This window comes from Eimeria necatrix, genomic scaffold, assembly GCF_000499385.1.
Source record: "Eimeria necatrix Houghton genomic scaffold, Enh_scaff17, whole genome shotgun sequence".
NCBI classification, from domain to species: Eukaryota; Apicomplexa; class Conoidasida; order Eucoccidiorida; family Eimeriidae; genus Eimeria; species Eimeria necatrix.
The window spans coordinates 195,230-215,016 of NW_013655030.1; the positions used below are offsets into that span (position 1 = coordinate 195,230).

General features: G+C 57.9%; 5 protein-coding genes across 5 annotated transcripts; 2 read left to right on the forward strand and 3 right to left on the reverse strand.

Moving 5' to 3' along the window:
• Positions 1-387: 387 nt before the first annotated feature.
• ENH_00022870 (hypothetical protein, conserved) lies at positions 388-3,515 on the reverse strand (the record flags this gene model as incomplete). Its single annotated transcript, XM_013584577.1, is given in 8 exon segments — positions 388-837; positions 843-844; positions 957-1,134; positions 1,362-1,508; positions 1,685-1,781; positions 2,012-2,555; positions 2,669-2,788; positions 3,092-3,515. Coding segments are annotated over 8 exon segments (1,962 nt in total).
• Positions 3,516-4,454: 939 nt separating this feature from the next.
• Positions 4,455-5,762, forward strand: ENH_00022880 (hypothetical protein, conserved; the record flags this gene model as incomplete). Its single annotated transcript, XM_013584578.1, has 2 exons — positions 4,455-5,315; positions 5,685-5,762. The coding sequence occupies 2 exons, from the start codon at positions 4,455-4,457 to the stop codon at positions 5,760-5,762; spliced, it is 939 nt and encodes a 312-aa protein (XP_013440032.1).
• Positions 5,763-7,237: 1,475 nt separating this feature from the next.
• Positions 7,238-7,744, reverse strand: ENH_00022890 (hypothetical protein, conserved; the record flags this gene model as incomplete). The annotated part of the gene is made up of 1 exon (XM_013584579.1): positions 7,238-7,744. One exon carries the CDS (start codon positions 7,742-7,744, stop codon positions 7,238-7,240), a length of 507 nt encoding a protein of 168 aa, XP_013440033.1.
• A 612-nt stretch (positions 7,745-8,356) lies between these two features.
• On the forward strand, positions 8,357-9,094 carry ENH_00022900 (hypothetical protein, conserved; the record flags this gene model as incomplete). The annotated part of the gene is made up of 1 exon (XM_013584580.1): positions 8,357-9,094. The coding sequence occupies one exon, from the start codon at positions 8,357-8,359 to the stop codon at positions 9,092-9,094; it is 738 nt and encodes a 245-aa protein (XP_013440034.1).
• Positions 9,095-10,909: 1,815 nt separating this feature from the next.
• Positions 10,910-18,959, reverse strand: ENH_00022910 (coatomer protein complex subunit beta, putative; the record flags this gene model as incomplete). Its single annotated transcript, XM_013584581.1, has 18 exons — positions 10,910-11,418; positions 11,584-11,634; positions 11,902-11,965; positions 12,242-12,361; positions 12,898-12,966; positions 13,146-13,529; positions 13,698-13,817; positions 13,964-14,045; positions 14,289-14,389; positions 14,812-15,001; positions 15,303-15,408; positions 15,626-15,741; positions 15,948-16,054; positions 16,382-16,459; positions 16,905-16,993; positions 17,528-17,681; positions 17,904-18,167; positions 18,747-18,959. 18 exons carry the CDS (start codon positions 18,957-18,959, stop codon positions 10,910-10,912), a joined length of 2,817 nt encoding a protein of 938 aa, XP_013440035.1.
• Positions 18,960-19,787: the final 828 nt, after the last annotated feature.

Consider the following 19,787-nt stretch of genomic DNA (forward strand, 5'->3'; position numbering starts at 1 on the left):
CAGAATTCCAGCAAGCACAGCAGCAGCCGCAGAACAAAAATAATATTTGCTGCTGCAGCGCATGCGCATGGGGAGATATCCCCTCAAAAGTCTCAGCTGTTTGTCTCATTCTGACTCTGTTGCTTCCACTTGTCTACTTTTGTCTTTCTCTGTTTCCGTTTGCTGCTGCTCGCTGTAGCTCTCCCGGGACCAGCTAAAGAGACTGCAGCAGCAGTGGCAGAACTTTAAAAGCATTTAGAAGTCTCAGTGGTCTATCCCTCAGCAGCAGCAATAGCAGCTGAAGGCACCGCTGCTGCAGCTGCCGCTGCAGCAACTGCTGCAACAGCGGCTGCAGCAGCTGCTGCGTACATTTTCAAGTCCCTGCTAGGGACTTTCTAAGCAAGCAAATTAAGAAGCGTGAGTGACCACTGGGCTCACGCTTCTTTTGCGCGGCTCCCCCGCTTCGCGACTGCTGCTGCTGCTAGTGCAGGTACTGCTGGTGTTGCTGCTGCTGTTGCTGCTGCTGTTGCTGCTGCTGCTACTGCTACCTGGTGCCTCCTCAGACACCAGAGCCTGGTAGGCTTTGGGCCTCCGTACGCGCATGCAAGCGCGGTGCAGCCATTTACGGGCTGCAGGACGCAGCAGCAGCGGCACAAAAGGCAGCAGCAGCAGCAGCAGCAGCAGGACGAGCTGCAGCAGCCGCTGCAGCAGCGTTGGGGGCCGCAGCACGTGTGGCACTTTGTCTGTAAGCAATCTCCACCTGTCTTCACTTTCTGCCTCTGAGAAAGAAATTGTCTCCGTCAGCAGCACATCGCCAGTTTCTGCGTCTATTGACGACAGCACAGCCTCTGCGACAGACCCTAAGCGCAGCAGCAGCAGCAGCAGCAGCAGCAGGAAGAGTGCCAGTGCTGCAGCCTCGGGGAAAGGGCAAGACCCGCAGCAAAAGCAGCACTAGAAAAGCCGCGCATGCAACGCACCAGTTGTTGAAAAGTATTTGAAATCCACAAGACCAAAATTTCTGTTCAAAGAAAAAGCTTCTGGCCGCAGCCTTGCGGTGTATATCCACCTCAGCAACGGCAGCATCAGCAGCCGCGCCCACCAGGACTCTCCGATGCTATGAGTCATTCCGCTGCTGGTCAGCTCAAGAACACCTTCCTGCAGCAGCAGCAGCAGCAGCAGCAGCAGCAGCACACTGGCCCCGCAGCAGAGAGGCCTGCATGCAGCCCCACGCATGCAAGAAGGGCCTTCAAGCCCCTTGGGCCCCCACGGTCGAAGCCCCTGCATGCGTTTTGGCTGCACGGGGAACCCGAGCAGGACACTGGGAGCTCTTGCTGCTGCTGCTGCTGCTGCTGCTGCTGCTGCGCTTAAGGACCCGAACTCGCCTTTTGTCCCAGCAACTCCGTGAAATGCACATCTCCCGATAAAAAGAAAAGACCTTTTGGTTTTGTTTGTTGCAAAAGTTTGAAAAGTCTTTGGCGAGAAGCGGGGAAGTGGCCCCAGCTCTCCACCACAGGCAGCCCCGTCAAAACCTGAAACAAAACGAAACCACAAAACCCTAAACCCTAAACCCTAAAGACAAACCCTAAACAACCCGCCAGGCCCCACTGCCTCCTCAGGCGCGCAGGGCGCCTCGCCGCGCAAAAAGCTAGGGTTTAGGGTTTAGGGTTTAGGGTTTAGGGTTTAGACGCGCCTGAACAGAAGATACCACAATGTGGGCTTCTGCGCGAGAGTGCTTCAGCTGAGCCTCCAGCCAAGCCCACTGCTCCTCTCCCAGCACGTCGCCTTCGTAGGCCCACCCCAGCCTGCGCCAAACCCTAAACCCTAAACCCTAAACCCTAAACTCTAAGCCGTAAACCCTAAACCCTAGACCCCAAGCCGAAAACCTTAAACCCTAAACCCTAAAGGCCAAACCCGCCTCTGGGCCCCGCCAAGGAGGCATTCGACAGGGTGTGGGGCGGCTTCAAAGGACGCAGCAGCAAAGAGTGGAAGGCCTAAACCCCTTTTTAGGGTTTGCTGCTTGGGGCAAACTCACCCCAAAAGGTGCAGCAAAAATCTGCTGCCGGCCCCCGCGAAAGACAGCAGCTGCGACAGCGGCGGCTGCAGCGACCACATGGCTGCACTGGGCAAGTAGTGCATATCCCGCTCGCTGCGCGTGTCCAGCAGCAGCACGCGCACGCCTTCCCGCTGCTGCTGCTGTTGCTGCTGCTGCTGCTGATGCTGCTGCTGCTGCTGCTGTTGCTGCTGCTTCTGCTGTTGCTGCTGCTGCTGCTGCTGTGGCTGCTGCTTCTGCTGTTGTTGCTGCTTCTGCTGCTGCTGCTGTGGCTGCTGCTTCTGCTGTTGTTGTTGTTGCTGCTGCTGCTGCTGTGGCTGCTGCTGCTGTTGCTGCTGCTCCTGCTGCTGCTGCAGCTCCCGCTGTTCTTGATGCCTCTGCTGCTGCTCGGGCAGAGGAAACAAGTGGGAAGAGTAAAGTCCGTTTCTCTTTCTTCTGGGGCTGTGGGGCCCCACACCCAAAAAGTCAAGAAAGACCTGAAGCAGCTGCTGCTTGTTTTTCTGGTTTTTACCCCCGTCATTCATCCCTGCGCGAAGTCCCAAACCCTAGGGCCGATTCTAAGCCACAAACCCTAGTTCGCGGCCGCCCCGGCCCCCAGGGTTTAGGGTTTAGGGTTTGGGGTTTAGGGTTTAGGGTTACCGAAGTCGTGGTCATCCCATGTGCCATCATAAAAACGAAGACTTTCTCTAAACATCTTCAGGGAGGCAATGTCGAGCAAAGAGGAAAGAGAAGCGCTCACTGAGGCCACATCGGAGCCCTCTGCAGCAGCAGCAGCAGCAGCAGCAGCAACAGCAGCAGCAGCAGCAAGGCGGAGGCTCATCTTGTTGTCTTTATACACCCACAGTCGCCAAAGGCAAGACACGCTGCGGAGGCTGAAGCAGCAGCTGCAGCAGCAGCACCAACAACTGCAGCAACAGCAAGCTCGTACAAGCAGACCCAGAAACGCGGACGGCGCCTTCGGTAGCAGATGCAGCAGCAAACTCACCAGCAGCAGCAGCAGCAGCAGCAGCAGTAGCAGCAACAGAGGGAACAGCAGCAGCCACAACAGCAGCAGCAGCAAACCTGCGTATCCTGCGTCGCCAACCCAGAGCCATCCTTCTGGGTGTGTCGCTCGAATGGTTTCGAAGACCTTCTCCCGCCTGGCAGCAGCCAGAGCAGCAGCTGCTTTAGCTGCTGCTGTTGCTGCTCCTGACTCTGCTGCTGCCTCCCACCGGTGCCTTTGCCGAAAACAAGACCCGAAGGCCAAGCGATGCAGGGGGAAGTCGTAAACAACATCTGCAGCAGCAAGCTCTCGCTCCGCAGCATCGGCGGCGCCGACAGCAGCAGCAGCAGCAGCGGCAGCGTCTACTGCAGCACGGTTTGCTGCTGGCACCGGGATACTGCTGGCCTCTTTTGCTGCTCGGCTACTTGCAGCAGCAGCAAGGCACACCAGCAGAGCCCCGACAGCGGCCAGGGCAGTCCCCTGCCGCCGACGTTCCCAACTCATGATTCGCCAGCAAAGGCAGCAGCAGCAGCAGCTGCTGCTGCTGTTTACAGTGATGTCTTCGAAGGTAGATTTGCACTTGCTGCTGCTGCTGCGCTTCTTCCTTCGGCATGTGCGGCTGCTGCTCCAACTTTGGGCGTCGCTTGCAGACCGAGCAGCTGTGCTGCTGCTGGTCAGGGATGCAACTCCTGCTGCACAGATGCAGCAAAGAGGAGCTGCTGCTGCATTAAAAGCAAATTAGTTTATTACATGGAATTAACATTTTTGGAGTGTGCGGGGACTTGAGCGATCATCCAGTGCTTGGGTTGGAGGCCTTGCTGCAGCAGCAGCAATGAGCAGCAGCAGCTACCACTGCCGCCTAAGCAGCAGCCTCTCCTGCTACGCGTGCTGCTGCTCGTGGTGCTGCTCCGCCACATATTATTCCTTGTATTGTCATTTGTGATTGTCTGATTTCTTTTTTGTCTTTGAGGAGACGTGGAGGCTTACAGGTTACTTTTGGTGCTGTTTCTCTTCTGCTGCTTGCGTGCTGCGACGCTGGACAGGTGATCTTATGCAGCAACGCCGTGCTGCTGCTTCCTGTGGACAACCCGCGCCAGCTGCCTTCCCTAGTGGCAGGCGCAGCACTAACACTAGAGTCAACGGAAGCGTTTGCTGCTGCAGCAAACAACTGAATGCAACTCTGCTACGCAGCAGCAGCTCCTTCCGTTCTCTTGGGGTCACCTGGGCGGCGTTTCGTCTGGCGCTGCAGTCGCAGCAGCAGCAGCAATAGCGGTTTCAGCAACAGCAAATGCTGCACTGACTGCAGCGGGAGGACAAACTGAACAACAGTGAGGGCAGCAGGAGCGGGAGCGGCAGCAGCAGCAGCCACTGCAGCAAGTGCTGACCTGGGTGTCAGTGACAGCAGCAACATCATTCTCGGTACGCACGCACGTCTTGCACGATATGGAGCGCCGGCATTGCATGTCGTTGCCGCTGCAGCAGCTGCTGCTGCTGCTTCTCGCAGCCGTGCTGCTGCTGTGCTGCCCCACACCAGCAGCAGCAGAGGGGAACTGCACGGCAGAAGACATTAAGATTATTTGGATGCCTTATGTGCCTCCGCCGCAGCCGCAGCTGCCGCTGGCGCTGCCGCTGCCGGCGCAGCCGCAGCAGAAGCAGCGGCAGCAGCAGCAGCAGCTGCAAGGCACAGCCAGCGCCTTCGAGACCATCCAGCACCTGGCAGCAGAAGCAGCAGCAGCTGCTGCCCGGGCGCACGAAGCGGTAACAGCAGCAACGAGCGCAGCTTCCGCTGTTGTTGCTGCTGAGGTTTCGGATGCTTCTGCTGCAGGTGCTGCTGGCAGCAGCAGCAGCGACAGCAGCAACCTGCGAGACTCGATGGAGTCTGCTGTGTCTTTCGGAGGCCGGGCGGCCCGCGAGGCGGCGCACGCGGCGCAGTATGCGGGTGCAGCAGCAGCAGCAGCAGCAGCAGCAGCAGTGGCAGCGGCCGCAGTGGCCGCAGCAGCAGCAACGGACTCGCAGCAGCAACCCCCAGCAGCAGCAGCAGCAGCAGCCCTCCCCCTACCCAGTAGCCGCCGCGCCGGCCCACACCCGTCTTCGCATTTTTTTAGAATTTTGGATGAGTGCGGCCGCAGGTCTTTGGGGGATGCAGAGAAGACCACCAACTGCGTGCTGCTGCAGGTGCAGCAGCAAATGCAGCAAAACATTTCCAGGGCCTGCGTCAGCTGCTTCGGGGTGGCCACGGCTTGTGCTGCTTCCGTCTGCCGCAGGTCTTGTTTCATCAACACTTGCTCAGAGCGGTGCATCGATGTGAGTCGCAGGCTGCTGCTGCTGCTGCTGCTGCTGCTGCTGCTGTGCCTGCTGCTGCTGCTGCTGCTGTGCCTGCTGCTGCTGCTGCAGTGCTTCTCCCTGCCGCAGGTGCTGTACCTGTGGTGCTGCGGCCAGCACAGTGGTGAACGCCGGTGCTGCTGTCGTTGTTGCTGAAAAGCAGGCGTATGGCTGCGGTTGTTTTTGCTGCTGCTTCTGCTGCTGCTGCTTCTGCTGCTGCTGCTGCAGCGGACCTCTTGGAAATGTTCCGTTTCTGCGTGTCTTGTGGTTTTATGCTGCTGCTGTTGCTGCTGCAGTGCAACACGAAGAACTGCGCGCAGCCGCTGCTGCAGTGCGCTGGCTGCCGCCAAGAGGCTCTGCCGGTGCCGTGCGAAGATTGAAGCAGGATTGTTTTTTTTTTCAAAGTTTTGTGTCTCCTGTCTCTTTTAATTTGCTTTTTATATCCCCTCTGTTGTGTCTTTACGGGAAAAGGTGGGTGTCATTTGCTGCTGACGCAGCTCTCCTTACCAACTGCTGCTGCTGCTGGCGCTACTGCAGCAGCAGCAGTCGTGGACCTCTTGCTTCACCAGCATACACTGCGACTATTTTCTCCTGCTGCTGCAGCAACAGCAGCAGCAGCAACTTGACTATGTTTTCACATCCAGCAGCAGCAGCACACCAAGAACAGCAGCAGCAGCCGCTGCAGCACCGCCAACCCAAGCAGCCGTTCCTGCTGCCTGGCCTGGCCATGTTCTTCTAGCTGCTGCGTCAGCAGCAATTCCGCTGCTGTAGGCGATGTATTGCCAGAGTAGCGAGGAGCAGCAGCAGCAGCAGGGACTGCATCTACTGCGAAAGCAGCAGCTGCTGCTGCCTACGCACTCATGCTTCAACTGCAGCGGCTGCTGCAGTTGCAGCAGCTGCTGCAGTTGAAGCAGCAGCAGCTTCGTTTGACTTTATTCAAGTGGTGTAACCGCAGCAGCACCACGACCTCTATGGCTGCCGAACTTACAGAAGCAGCAACACCAGCAGGCCCGGAAGCAGCAATAGCAGCAGCACCTGCCAGCAGCAGCTGCAGCAGCTGCAGCAGCTGCAGCAGCTGCAATCCCAACAGCAACCGAAAAAAAAGCAGCAGTATATCAGGTGGCGAGCTGTTTGCTGTAAAAGAAACCCTGCAGCTTGCGCATGCATTCTTGCAGCCGTGTTTGATTTTGCTGCTGTTGCCGCTACTGCTGCGGAGCCAGCAGCTGCTGCTGCTGCTGAGCCAGCAGCAGCTGCTGCTGCTGCCGAGCACCTGCTGCGGGTCGTGGTGGCAGCAGCAAATGGGTTTGCGACTGCGGGAACCCGATTGGACATGAGCCCTTCAATATTGTTTTACATTTGTCACTGACCGTATGCAGAAGCTGCTGCCACTACACTAGCAGCAGCAGCAGCAGCCGCTGTAGCAGCAGGAGCTTCCTGCTGCTTCTGCTGCTTAAGGGCTTGCTGCTGCCATTATGCAGTTAGTATTTCCGTTTTTGCTACGGTAGGAAGTCTTATTTCTTTTGCTGCTGCTGCCAGTCTCGAAAGCTAGGGCCTGAGGCCTCCAACTAGCCGGAAATGGCCCATACAGGGCTGCAGTACTGCTACCTGTCAGCAGCAGCAGCGAGCAGCAGCAGCAGCAGACAGCAGCAGGAAGTCGGCCGGTCCAAGAAGCAGAAGACGCCGTCACTGGCCGCCAGCTAGCTACCAGCTAGCTACCAGCTAGCTACCAGCTAGCTGGTGGCTTGCCACAAGCCAGAAAGCTACAAAATCCCTGTAAACGTAAACTTTTGGGGGTGGTTTCCTTGAAGATCTGCTGCAGTGAGTTGCAGCAGCAGCTGCTGGTGCTACTGCTGCCGCAGAAGCTGCTACGGTGGAGGTTGCAACGGGCACAGCTATGGGCTCCTTCATTCCTGCGCCATGCTGCTGCTGCTGCTGCTGCTGCTGCTGGTGCCCCTCTCTAGGAAAGGAAAGACCCCTCGCCTCTTTCGCATGCAGCAAGAGGCGAGCAGCGACTCCATGCAGCGGCTTGTCGTCTGCAGCAGCAGTGCAGCACAAGCCTCAGCGTCAGTGAGGGTATCCCAGTTCAAGTTTAGCTCTCTCACAGCTTCTGATGGGGAGTCTGCTTCTGCTCCAGCAGCGGCAGCAGCAGCAGCAGCGGGCGCTGCTGCTGTTGTTTCGCTGTTTGCAGCAGACGATGACGCGGCAGTGCCGAACAATGCGGGCCACACTGCAGACCAAGAAGACTCTGTATCCTGCCAATCTGCTGCTGCTGCTTTTGCTCTTGCTGCTGCTTGCGTTGCTGCTGCTGGTGCCCGAGCATCTGCTGCTGCAGGTGACCCTACGGGGGGTGCTGCAGCAGCTCGAGCAGCCGCTGCTGCAGCATCCCCACTAGGCTGCCACGGCCAGATCATACTCTTCAAAATATTTTGGAGGCAGCAGGCTGTTAAAGTGCAGAGATAAGGCCCAGACTGCTGCTGTTGCTGCTACTGCTGCTGCTGGACAGCCGTCGCCGTTGCTGTTCTCTCAGCCCGTGGAGATGCTGTTGAGGAATTTCCCAAGACCCCCGGAGCACTTGAAACGAAATAGCATTCAGAAACCTGAGTGTGAAGCAAATAAGGCATCAGGGGAAGCAGCAGCTGCTGGAAGAGCATTGGCAGCAGCCAGCAATCGACCACTGGTCTACTACCTCTGCGGCTGCTGCTGCTGGCTCGCAAGAAACTGCTAGAACAACAAGCCCCTACTCTGTGAGCCCATCCGGTAATTAATGAGGTTTTATTTCAAGTTTTTGACTCATCATTTCGTATTTAAAGGTACGCACAGGCCTCCGTTGGCGGTGCTGCCCTCGGGACAACCACGGCGGCGCAGCAGCAGAAGCAGCAATAACGGCACGAGCAGCAACAGCAACAAAGGATTACCTAAAAAGACAAACAAAGCACCTTAATAAAGCTTAGCAGCTACAACAGTGTGCTGCTACGAAGCTTGAGACATCTGCAGCAGCAACAGCAGCAAACGGTGCGGAGACCATGTGGATGTTGCCCTCCACGCCGCGTGCGGCGCGCGAGCAGCAGCAGCAGCAGCAACAGCAGCGGCAGCAGCAGGAGCAGGAGCAGAAGGAAGAGTTGGAGGACCTGCTTCATCAGCAGGAGCTGCGCCAAGAAGAACGGCAACGACAACGCCAGCGACTGCAGCAGCTGTACCAGCAGCAACAGGAGCTGCAGCAGGGGCTACAGCACTCGGGAATTGAATCCCTTGAGAAGGAGCCCAGCCCAGTAGCTGGAGAAGAGAAGCCACAAGGCAGCAGCAGCAGCAGCAGCAGCGGCAGCAGCAGCAGCAGATCGCTCTTGGGACGATGCTTAGACGCATCAGTTGCTGCCATTGTGTCAGTGCAGCAGCAAATGCTCTCTCTATTCAGGTCACTTGGCTCTCTAGCAACAGATTGCTCCACTAGCAGCTGCTGCATGGACAGGAAAGCAGCAGCAGACAGGGAAGGCAGCAAGAGCAGCAGCAGCAGCAGCAGCAGCACTAATGATAACACGCAGCAGCAGGCCCCGACAGACCCCGAAGGCTGCTGCAGCACTACAGAGGATGAGGCTCAACTGACATCGAGTGCAGCTTCCACTCCTGCTGCAGCGGCAGCTGCTGCAGCAGCAGATCCTAAAGCTGCAGCAGCAATTAACGCAGCAGGAAAGCAGCAAAAAGACCTTCAGCAGCCGCTGCACCCACACATTGAAGCAGATGCCTACCAGCCAGGACCCTTCTAATCTGCTGCAGTGCCAGAAGCAGCAGCAACAGCAGCAACGGTAACAGCCGCGGCGAGAGTCGGCGAGCTCAATGGTAGCAATAGCAGCTGCTGCTGCTGCACAGCAGCAGCACTTGTTGCTGCTGCTGCGCTGCAGTGGCACTTATTGTCGTGCTCCTGCGCCGCAGCAGCGGCATTTGTTGCTGCTGCTGCACAGCAGCAGCAGCATTTGTTGTTGATGCTGCTGCACAGCTGCAGCACTTGTTGCTGCTGCTGAAGCGACAGCAGCCCCTGCTGCTGCTGCTGCTGAAGCAGCAGCCCGTGCTCCAGTGCCAATTCGCAGCTCTTTTTTGTGAAGCGGCCTTTTGGCCCCGCGAGATTTGCTGCTGACAATTTGTGCGAAGTAAAATATTTCTTGATGAGTTTTTGCACTGAGGCCTTTTAAGGCCAAAACTTTGGCTTTATTTACTCAAGGCCGTATACATATTATATACAATAAATATATAAATATATATATATATATACATATATACAGAGTACATATATAAATAATAGCTATGTATGATATATATGTATATATTATATATATACCTAATATAAATATATATACATGTATATAGTATGTATATGTGTATATATATGTATATATGTATGTATGTACAGATGTATGTCTATATATATATTATATATCTATATTTACTTCTTATGGACCAGGCCGTACACTTTAAGGGTTACTTCTGGGACTCTGCCTAAGGTTATAAATTCCCAAGTTTCTGTATAAAACTATAAATTCCTAACTGTCTACGTGAAACTATAAATGCCAAAGTTTCTGTATAAGACTAAAACTGCCTAACTTTCTGTACATTCATATAAATATCATATTTGTACAATTGGAGGATCTAAATATATATATCCTACATAAAGATTGAAAATGCCACTTTCTCTACATTCATATAATTATCATATATGTACAATTGGAGAAATATTTATATTCTATATAAAGGCTAAAAATGCCTAACTTTCTGTATAAGACTACAAGTGCCTAAATTTCTGCCTAAGGTGATGCCTGTGTGTGCGAGCTGCTGCTGAAACCCTAAACCCTAAACCCTAAACCCTAAGCCCTAAACCCTAAGCCGTGGACTTAACATGCCTACGAAACACCGCAAACAGGCGCATCTGAAACGAACTGGCTGGCGATGCTAAACAGCTAATACAACAGGAAGATGCGAAGAGAAATGGGGGCCTAAGAGCTGCTGCATTTCTTGCTGTTTCTGCTGCTGCTGCTGCTGCTGCTGCTGCCGCGTCGGCGGGCCCTTAAAATCTCTACAGCTTTTGCTGCCAGTTCGGGGTGATGCAACACCCCAAAGAAACTGAACACGTCTGTGGGCCTCTGGAATGTAGCTGCTGCTGCGGCTGCAGCAGCAGCTGGTTCTCGTGCTGCTGCTCTCGTTGCTGCTCTTGCTACGGAGGCAGCAGCAGCAGTATGCACAGGGAGACTGTGCGAACCCAACATGCGAGGCAGCCAGTTGGGCATCTCTAGCAGTACACATCACATAAACAGCATTAGTCTTTGCAGCTGCAGCAGCAGCCCGTCACCGCAGCAGCTGCAGCAGCTGCAGCAGCTGCTGCTGCTGCCAGTGCTGCAGGGGGCTCTTGAATGGAATAGCGAGTTTCCTAGTTCCACGCTATCGCGCCTATCAGCTGCTGTTCGTGCCGTCTCCTTGCCTATGCTTTATTTTTCTGATTCTGGTCTATATGGGGCCGCTGCTGCTGCTGCTGCTGCTGCTGCAGCTGCTGCTCCCCATTCCTTTTGCTGCTGCAGCAAGGGCTAGCCACTTCATAACTCTATTTGGTCTTCGTCTTCATCTCCCCATTCTGCCCCTGCCAGCCGCTTGGCGTCGCCGTGCAGCCGCTGCTGCTGCTCATGCAGCAGCTGCTTCTCGTGCAGCTGCTCCCGGAACTGCTGCTGCTGCTGCTGCTGCTGCTCCGTGTGCCCCGGCATGTAAGTGCCGCTGCTGCCCGCGGTGGATGCGTCCTTCGCCAGTCCCGGGCTGCTGAAGGGATTTGCTGCTGCTGCAAAAGGATTGGACATCTGCTGCTCGTGCTGCTGCAGATGCTGCGGGTGGGGAGAAAGCGAAGAGTTGTAGCCTAAAGGAGAGGAGAACTCCTGCTGCTCGAGCAGCTGCTGCTGCTGCGGCTTGACCGAATCGCCCAGCTGGTGCGGCGGGGACAGGCCCTGCTGCAGCAGCTGCTGCTGCTGCTGCTGCTGCGGCTGCTTCCACCCGTCGGGCGACAGAGAAGACAGTGCATCTCCTACACTTGTGGGCGACGGGCCCCCAGCTGCTGCTGCAGAGCCCCACAAACACAAACCCCACCACTGAGGGTTTAGGCCTGGGCTACTGAGGCAAGCCACAGCAGGTTCAGCAGCTCCTCCTGCGGCGGTGACAGCAGCAGCAGCAGCAGCAGCACGGACAGCAGCAGCAGCAGCAAAGCAGCAGCAAAAAGACGCACCCGTCATAGGCGTCCCTGACAAAGGCTCCGCCACGTCGCCGTTGACACGCGCTGAGGAAAACACCCCGACTCACAAATGGGTGAATTAGAAGCAGCAGCGCCAGCAGCAGCAGCAGCAGCAGCAGCAGCAGCGAAACAGCAGCAGGATCCAGCGTGAACTGGCGGGCAAGCACATGAGCAGTGGCGGCCACATGAGCAGCAACAGCAGCAGCTGCAACAGCAACAGGAGCAAGAAGAGCGGCAACCACAGCCCAGCGACAGCAGCAGCAGCACCAACAAGCAAAAGGCAGCAGCAGCAGCAGCAGCAACACAGCGTACGGATTTGCTCCTGCGAATCCTCCATCAAAGAGAAAGGTGCTGCGTCGTTCATTAGCTTCCGCAGCTGCAGCAGAAGCAGCAAACAGAACGCAGCAGTGACTAAGAAGCAGCGCCGAAACAGCTACAGCAGCAGCAAACGCAGCAGCAAATGCTGCAGCAGCCAAATGGCTGAATTGCATCTTGAGCGCCCGTTTCTGGTGCTTTACTGCCTGCTGCTGCAGGCCTCAACCCTAAACCCTTAACTCTAAGCTCTAAACCCTAGACCCTCCGCTCTTAACCCTACGCACTGAACCCGAAGTCCAAAACCCCAAACCCTAAACCCTAAACCCTAAACCCTCACTGCGTCTGGCCCCGCCTCTTCAATGGTTTGCAAGATGTCGGCCTCCAGCAGCTCCTGCACTTTTGAGTAAGACCCAGCCGGAAGCTTTCGGCGGTAAAGTTCAGAAAGCACTCCTTCAGCCTGCCGCCGCACGCCCACACAGCTAGCTGCTGCTGCTGCTGCTGCTGTTCCTGCTGCTGCTGCTGCTGCTTCGCCTGGCACTTCGGACGACAGGCGAGGCAGCAGCAGGAGCACGAGAAGGAGCAGCAAGAGCAACAGCAGCAACGGGTGCTACTGCGGCGTAGCAGAGCCCTTCGCTGCTGCTGCGGCCCATCTAGCCGCTCATATGAAATAGCTATTTGCCCAGCTAGCCTCTGCCCAGCTAGCTGCTACCCAGCTAGCTGCAACCCAGCTAGCTGCCCAGCTAGCTGCAGCAACTTTCTGTGGTGGAGGCGGCCACCTGCCTAGCTAGCTGCTTGTGCTCAGCTAGCTAGCTGCCTAGCTAGTTGCTCGTGCCCAGCTAGATACCTGCATAGCTAGCTGCTTGTGCCCAGCTAGCTAGCTGCTTAGCTGGCTAGCTACCCAGGTAGCTGCTTGTGCTCAGCTAGCTAGCTGCTCAGCTAGCTGCTTGTGCCCAGCTAGCTAGCTGCCTAGCTAGCTGCTGGCCCACAGCGCACCTGTTTGGCTAGCTCCCAATTCGGGAAGGCATCTGGCTGCTCCGAAGGATATGCTGGCATCTTTACTCTCTGCAGAAAACACATCAGAAGAATACCGTAAACCCTAAACCCTAAACCCTAAGCCCTAGCCTCTCACCCCCAAGCCCTAAACGCTAAACCCTAAACCCTCACCAAAAGAGAGGCCCCTCCCCCTCAACCCTAAACCCTAAACCCTAAACCCTAAACCCTAGACTGTAGATCATGAATACTTGGTCGACAGGACCAAGTTGCAGTACCTCTTCATTCTCCTGAAGCTGCGCGTTTTCCGCTCCGCCTCGCCTTGTAACGCCGTGTGTCGTTGCAGCAGCAGCTGCAGCAGCAGCAGCAGCAGCAGTCCGCGACTGCCTCCAGGCCTTCACGGCTTTGTCCACTGCCGAAGGGCAATAAGTGCGGGCAAAGAGAGCAGCTTCCGGAGCTCGTTCTGCTGCCAGCAGCAGATCAACGCATTCTTCCATTTGCTGTGACAGCAAGTAGCACACGAAGGCAATTTGCTGCTGCTCCGCTGCTGCTGCTGCTGCGCCCAGCTGACGCAGACGCTCCACATCTCCGCTGCTGCTGTACAGCAGCAGCAAACTCGGGTAGTCTCCGCACTCCTGCGCAGCAGCAGCAGCGGCAACACAGCTCAGAACGGAATGCAGGCGCAGCCGGCAGCGCGCCCCGCAGCAGCAGCAGCAGCACGGAAGAGCAGCAGCAAGCCAGCAGCAGTGCTTGAAGCTGAACATTGCATGGCCAGCAGCAGCAAATAAAAGCTGCAGACTCACCCAAAATGCTGCAGCAGCAAGAGTGAAAGCGCCCTTCTGCAGCGCCGCGTCGCCCACTGCAGCCCAGCGCTGCCGCTGCACCGCCTGGCTGCTGCTGCTGCCTCTGATGAGCTCCGCGCACTGCAGCAGCAGCACGCAGTTCAGCCAGCACCGCGCGCTGCTAGGACCGCAGCAGCAGCAGCAGCAGCAGCGGCGGCGGCTGCTGCAGCAGCAGGAAGGAAGCAGCGGCGTCAACTGCTGCAGCAGCAACGGCAGCAGCAGCTCACCATGTGAAGGTTCCCGATAGACAGCGCGAGTTCAAAACGGAGCTGCTCGTCGCGCGCCACGGTCAAGGCCTCCGCAATGTATCTGTAGCAGCAGCAGCAGCAGCAGCAGCAGCAGCAACTTGGTCTGGCCACGGGACGCGAAGAAAGAAAAGGAACACTGGATAGGAATCGGTTGATAGCGAGGGCAGCAAAGGCTTCGCCTCAGCAGCTGAGCAGCAGCAAGCAGGTCTTGACTCAGAGGGAAAAGAGGCAAAAGAAGACACGGAAAAGCAGCACCAAACGAGCAGCAGGCAGCAGCAAAGTGAGAAGCAGCAGCAGCAAGTACCCGTGAGCCTGGAGAGTTCTTGCTGCTTCGTCGTGAGCCTCCAGCGGCAGCTGAGGGAAAATCTCCTCCGCAGTTTGCAGGTCTCCGCGCGCAATGGCGCCCTAGCAGCAAAAAGCCCAGCTGCAGCAGCAGCAAGTGTGGGGCCCCCCTGGCTGCTGCTTCAGCAGCCACTTAGCCGCTAGTTGCTGCTGCCAGCCCCTTTGCCTCTAGCTGGCCAGTGAGCAGCTGGCTCTGCTGCTGCACCGCCCCGGGCACCCCAGCAGCAGCTTAGCAGCAGCTGCTGCTCCGCCCCGGACACCCCAGCAGCAGCACAGCAGCCGCTGCTGCACCTCCCCAGGACCCCAGCAGCAGCTGCTGCAGCGCCGCGAGCACCCCAGCAGCAGCTGCTGCGCCGCCCGGGAAACCCCAGCAACAGCACCCCAGCAGCAGCTGCTGCGCCCCCCCGAAACCCCAGCAACAGCACCCCAGCAGCAGCAGCCCCCCAGCAGCAGCAGCAGCAGCAGCAGCAGCAGCAGCAGCGCACTTGGTACTGGACGACGGCCTGGTGGAGCGTGAAGGCGTAGAGGGCGTGCGAGGGGCTGATGAGGTAAAGGCGGCTGTGCTCGGGCACGTAGGCCAGCAGCCGCAGCTCTTGAGTCTCGAGCGCATGCAGCGTTTGAGTTCGGCCCGCGCAGAAGCAGCACAGCCGGCAGCCCCGAGTCATGTACACGAAGCTGTCCAGCACCCACAGCCCGCTGCTCACGCTCTCGTCCGCCTGCGCACCAGCAGCAGCAGCAGCAGCAGCAGCAGCAGCAGCAGCAGCAGCAGCAGCAGCGGCGGCGGCGGTGGGGCCAGGGTTTGGGGTTTGGGCAGCCGGGGATTTGAGCGATGCTTTTCCTTCTTTTGCTGCATCTGCTTCACTCTGTTTTGCTGGTCTTTAGCTCGGAGTCGCCTCCAGGGCGGCCGTGTGGGCTGCTGCTGCTGCTGCTGCTGCTGCTGCTGCTGCTGCTGCTCTAAAATCTTGCCTGGTGCAACAGCTCAAAAGCAATGGGAATCCCCCCCTCCTCCTCCAGGGCCTGGGCCGTGTTCGCCGCCATAACTGCGTACTTGTCATGCCGCAGCACGTACAGCCGTTCGCCCCCTGCAGCAGCAGCAGCAGCAGCAGCAGCAGCAGCGGCAGTGCAGCAGCGGCGGCGGTAGTGCAGCAACAGCAGATGCTCCGCCCCCGGCGAGGCGGCGCAGACAAAACCCTGGGGTCTAAACCCTAAACCCCTGCCCCTGAGAAACCCTAGCTTCCCCAAACCCCCGAATTTTGTCCAACAAAGCCCCAAAACTGCCGCTGCTGCATGCAGCAGCACCTGAAGCCTGGGCGGTGGGACCAGCAGCAAGAGGGTCTCGAGCCACAATGGCCACTTGCATGCCATCGGGCGACCAGTAGACAGCTGTGGGGCAAACTTCGATGCGCCGGATCAGCCTGCGGAAACCCTAAACCCTAAACCCTAAACCCTAAACCCTCAACCGTAAACCCTCAACCCTACACCCTAGACGCTAAGCCCTGAACGCTAAACCCAAACGCTAAGCTCTAGGGTGTCACCCCTCGCCCGGCGTGGCCCCGCATAAACCCTTGCCCAGCTGCTGCACCACCGAGGGTTTAGGGTTTAGGGTTTAGGGTTTGGGCACCTGTAGCTGTTCCAGTCATAAAAGCAAACTGCGTCGTCGCTGCGCACGCCCAAAAGATATCCCCCAAATATCTCCTCCACAGTGAACGGCGGCGTGAAGTTGTACGCCTGCAGCAAAACCCTAAACCCTAAACCCTAAACCCTAAACCCCCAACAGCCTCGCACGAAGCGGGGAGTCAGCCGCTGGGGCCAGCACTCGGGACTGAGTCTTCTTGCCTCTTCGAAGTTGCAAAAGATTTTAATTCGGTTTTCTTTTTCCAAGACCGCGTAGTGGTTTTCCAAAGACCAAACCAGGTCCTCGCCAGCCCCAAACGCCTTGCTCCGCAAAGCCTGCAGCAGCAGCAGCAGCAGCAGCAGCAGCAGCAGCAGCAGCAGCACAAACAGGCGATATTGAGGCCAATAGAAGCACGCTGCTGAAGCACGCTGCAGGTGCACCGCATGCAGCTGCTGCCGACCCTTAAGCCGGCCTACACGAGCAGCGAGCAACCTGAACGGCGGCGTGAAGTTGTACGCCTGCAGCAAAACCCTAAACCCTAAACCCTAAACCCTAAACCCCCAACAGCCTCGCACGAAGCGGGGAGTCAGCCGCTGGGGCCAGCACTCGGGACTGAGTCTTCTTGCCTCTTCGAAGTTGCAAAAGATTTTAATTCGGTTTTCTTTTTCCAAGACCGCGTAGTGGTTTTCCAAAGACCAAACCAGGTCCTCGCCAGCCCCAAACGCCTTGCTCCGCAAAGCCTGCAGCAGCAGCAGCAGCAGCAGCAGCAGCAGCAGCAGCAGCAGCACAAACAGGCGATATTGAGGCCAATAGAAGCACGCTGCTGAAGCACGCTGCAGGTGCACCGCATGCAGCTGCTGCCGACCCTTAAGCCGGCCTACACGAGCAGCGAGCAACCAAGCAGCAGCAGCAGCAGCAGCAAGAGCAGCAGCAGCAGCAGCAGCAGCAGCAGCAGTTTCGCACTTGGGCCGTGTAAATGACGTATTCGCCGTCGCCGACAACTGCGATGAATCTGCCGTTCGGGTGGTGAGAGATGCTTTGGGGAAAGATATCTGCAGCAGCAGCAACACCGCAGCGCCAGCCAGCTAGCTAGCCACACCGCAGCCAGCTAGCTAGCTAGGCACTTCGCTTGCCGCCTCGCGCCTGCCTAGCTAATCACCTCGCAGCTAGCTAGCCGGCTGGCCAGCTAGCTAGCTAGCTAGCTAGCTAGCCGGCTAGCTAGCCTTTGGGGAAAGATATCTGCAGCAGCAGCAACACCGCAGCGCCAGCCAGCTAGCTAGCCACACCGCAGCCAGCTAGCTAGCTAGGCACTTCGCTTGCCGCCTCGCGCCTGCCTAGCTAATCACCTCGCAGCTAGCTAGCCGGCTGGCCAGCTAGCTAGCTAGCTAGCTAGCTAGCCGGCTAGCTAGCTAGCCAGCTAGCTAGCTAGCCAGCTAGCTAGCTAGCCAGCTAGCTAGCTAGCCAGCTAGCCAGCTAGCCACCTCTCAGCTAGCTAGCTAGCCAGCTAGCCAGGTAGCCACCTCGCAGCTAGCTAGCTAGCTAGCTAGCTAGCTAGCTGGCTAGCTGCAGCGCGGGCTGGGGCTGACCGGAGTTTCCAATTTCCTTGGCGGGGCACTGGACCTTTTCTCCGTCAGGAACGCTTTCGTCAATGGCCTTCAAATTGAACTGCAGCAATTCGAAGCCCCGCGCCACCACGGCCTTGCCCCCGTGGCAGGACACCACGGGGCCGTCCTTCCCCATCTGCGCACCCACCCCACACACTTGCTGCTGCTGCTGCTGCTGCTGCTGCTGCTACTTCTGGAGCTGCTGCTGCTGCTGCTGCTGCTGCTGCTACTTCTTGAGCTGCTGCTGCTGCTGCTACCACTGGAACAGCTGCTGCTGGCGCTGCTTCAACTACAGCTGCGCCTTAGCCGCTGCTGCTGCTGCTGCTGCTGCTGCTGCTGCTGCTGCTGCAGGGCCGACCTTGAGGACGAGGGTGCCGCTGTCCGTGCCGACGGCGAGGACGAGGCCCCCCAGGCCGCCCTCAGCAGCAGCAGCAGGAGGCCTTGCTGCGAGGGCCCACAGGCGCTCCAGGCCCAAGTCCAGCAGCCCCTCTTCTCGAAAAGTGGGGCAGCGCCAAAGACACAGCCGGCCGTCTTCGCCAGCAGAGAACAGCAGCGGCAGCGCGTGGGGGCCCCCGGGGGGGCACAGCACTGCGCTCACGTTTTTGCTGTGCCCCGACAGCACCTGCAGCGCAGCAGCAGCACCCACACGGCCCTGCAGCAGCAGCAGCAGCAGCGCAGCAGCAGCAGCAGCAGCAGCGGGGGAGCGGCACGGGCGCCGAAAGCGGCAGCGGCGGAGGAGGCAGGGGAGCAGCGGGAGAAAGGAATGCAGCAGCGGCACAGGAGCAGCAGCGGCGCGGAAAACAGCAGCAGCACAGCAGCAGCAGCAGCAGTTGACGCAGCAGCAGCAGCAGTGAAGGCAGCAGCAGCAGCAGCACCAGTTGTAGCAGCGGCGTAGGGGCTGAGATAGCCCCCGTAGCAGGAGGAGGCACGTAGGGTTTCGAAGGGGAGTGGGGGCCCCCGGGCTTAGGGTTTAGGGTTTAGGGTTTAGGGTTTAGGGTTTAGGGGCGCACATGGATGCACTGTTTTGTCTGATAGTCCCAGATTCGAACTGTGGCATCGTCAGCGCCAGAGATCAAGTACGGCCGCTCCCCTCTGCAGCAAAGAACCCTAAACCCTAAACCCTAAACCCTAAACCCTAAACCCTAAACCCTAAACCCTAAGCACGCCTCTGTAGCAAACCCTGCCCCCAGAAGCTGCTGACTAAGCTGCCGGCTTCCGGCTCTCTCTGCAGGACCCGACCACTGCTGCTGCTGCTGCTGCTGCTGCTACCACCACCACCACTGCTGCTGCTGCTGCTGCTGCTGCTGCTGCTGCTGCTGCTGCGGGGCTCACGTTGAGTAGGCAATTGTGTTGACTCCTCGCTCGTGGCCCAACAAAGAAAAGTGGGCATTAGTGACAACAGCGGGGGGCCCATTGGCTGCAGTTTTGGCCCCCGAGCCTATGGGCCCTATGCCCCACACCTTGATTGACCTGCGGCCCGCAAACCCTAAACCCTAAACCCTAAACCCTAAACCCTAAACCCTAAACCCTAGGCCCTCGCGGAGGCCCTGCGCGAGCGTCGCGGCCCGCCAGCAGCAGCAAACGCTGCTTCGGAGGCTCGCCCAGAGCTTCCCCTTCGGCTGCACCCTGCTGCCCCGCCGCCGAGCTAGGGTTTAGGGTTTAGGGTTTAGGGTTTAGGGTTTGGGCCTCGCCTGTCGAGAGAACAAGAAGCGAAAATCGTGGGGTCCCGGGGACTCCAAACAGCTTGCATGACATAATGGGCGTGGCTTTCAAATGAACAAAGACGCGTCCAGCCATCCTCCACGTCCCACAGCTTTATCTGCCCACAAACCCTAAACCCTAAACCCTAAACCCTAAAACCTCCGCCACCCTTAGCTCGTGAAGCCTTTCCGAAACCCCAAACCCTCCCTTAACCCCCAAACCCTCCCTTAAACCACCAAACCCTCGCTTAACCCCCAAACCCTCCCTTAACCCCCAAACCCTCGCTTAACCCCCAAACCCTCCCTTAACCCCCAAACCCTCCCTTAAACCCCCAAACCCTCGCTTAACCCCCAAACCCTCCCTCAACCCCCCAAACCCTCCCTTAAACCCCCAAACCCTCCCTTAACCCCCAAACCCTCCCTTAACCCCCAAACCCTCGCTCAACCCCCCAAACCCTCCCTTAAACCCCCAAACCCTCCCTTAAAGCCCCAAACCCTCCCTTAAACCCCCAAACCCTCCCTTAAACCCCCAAACCCTCGCC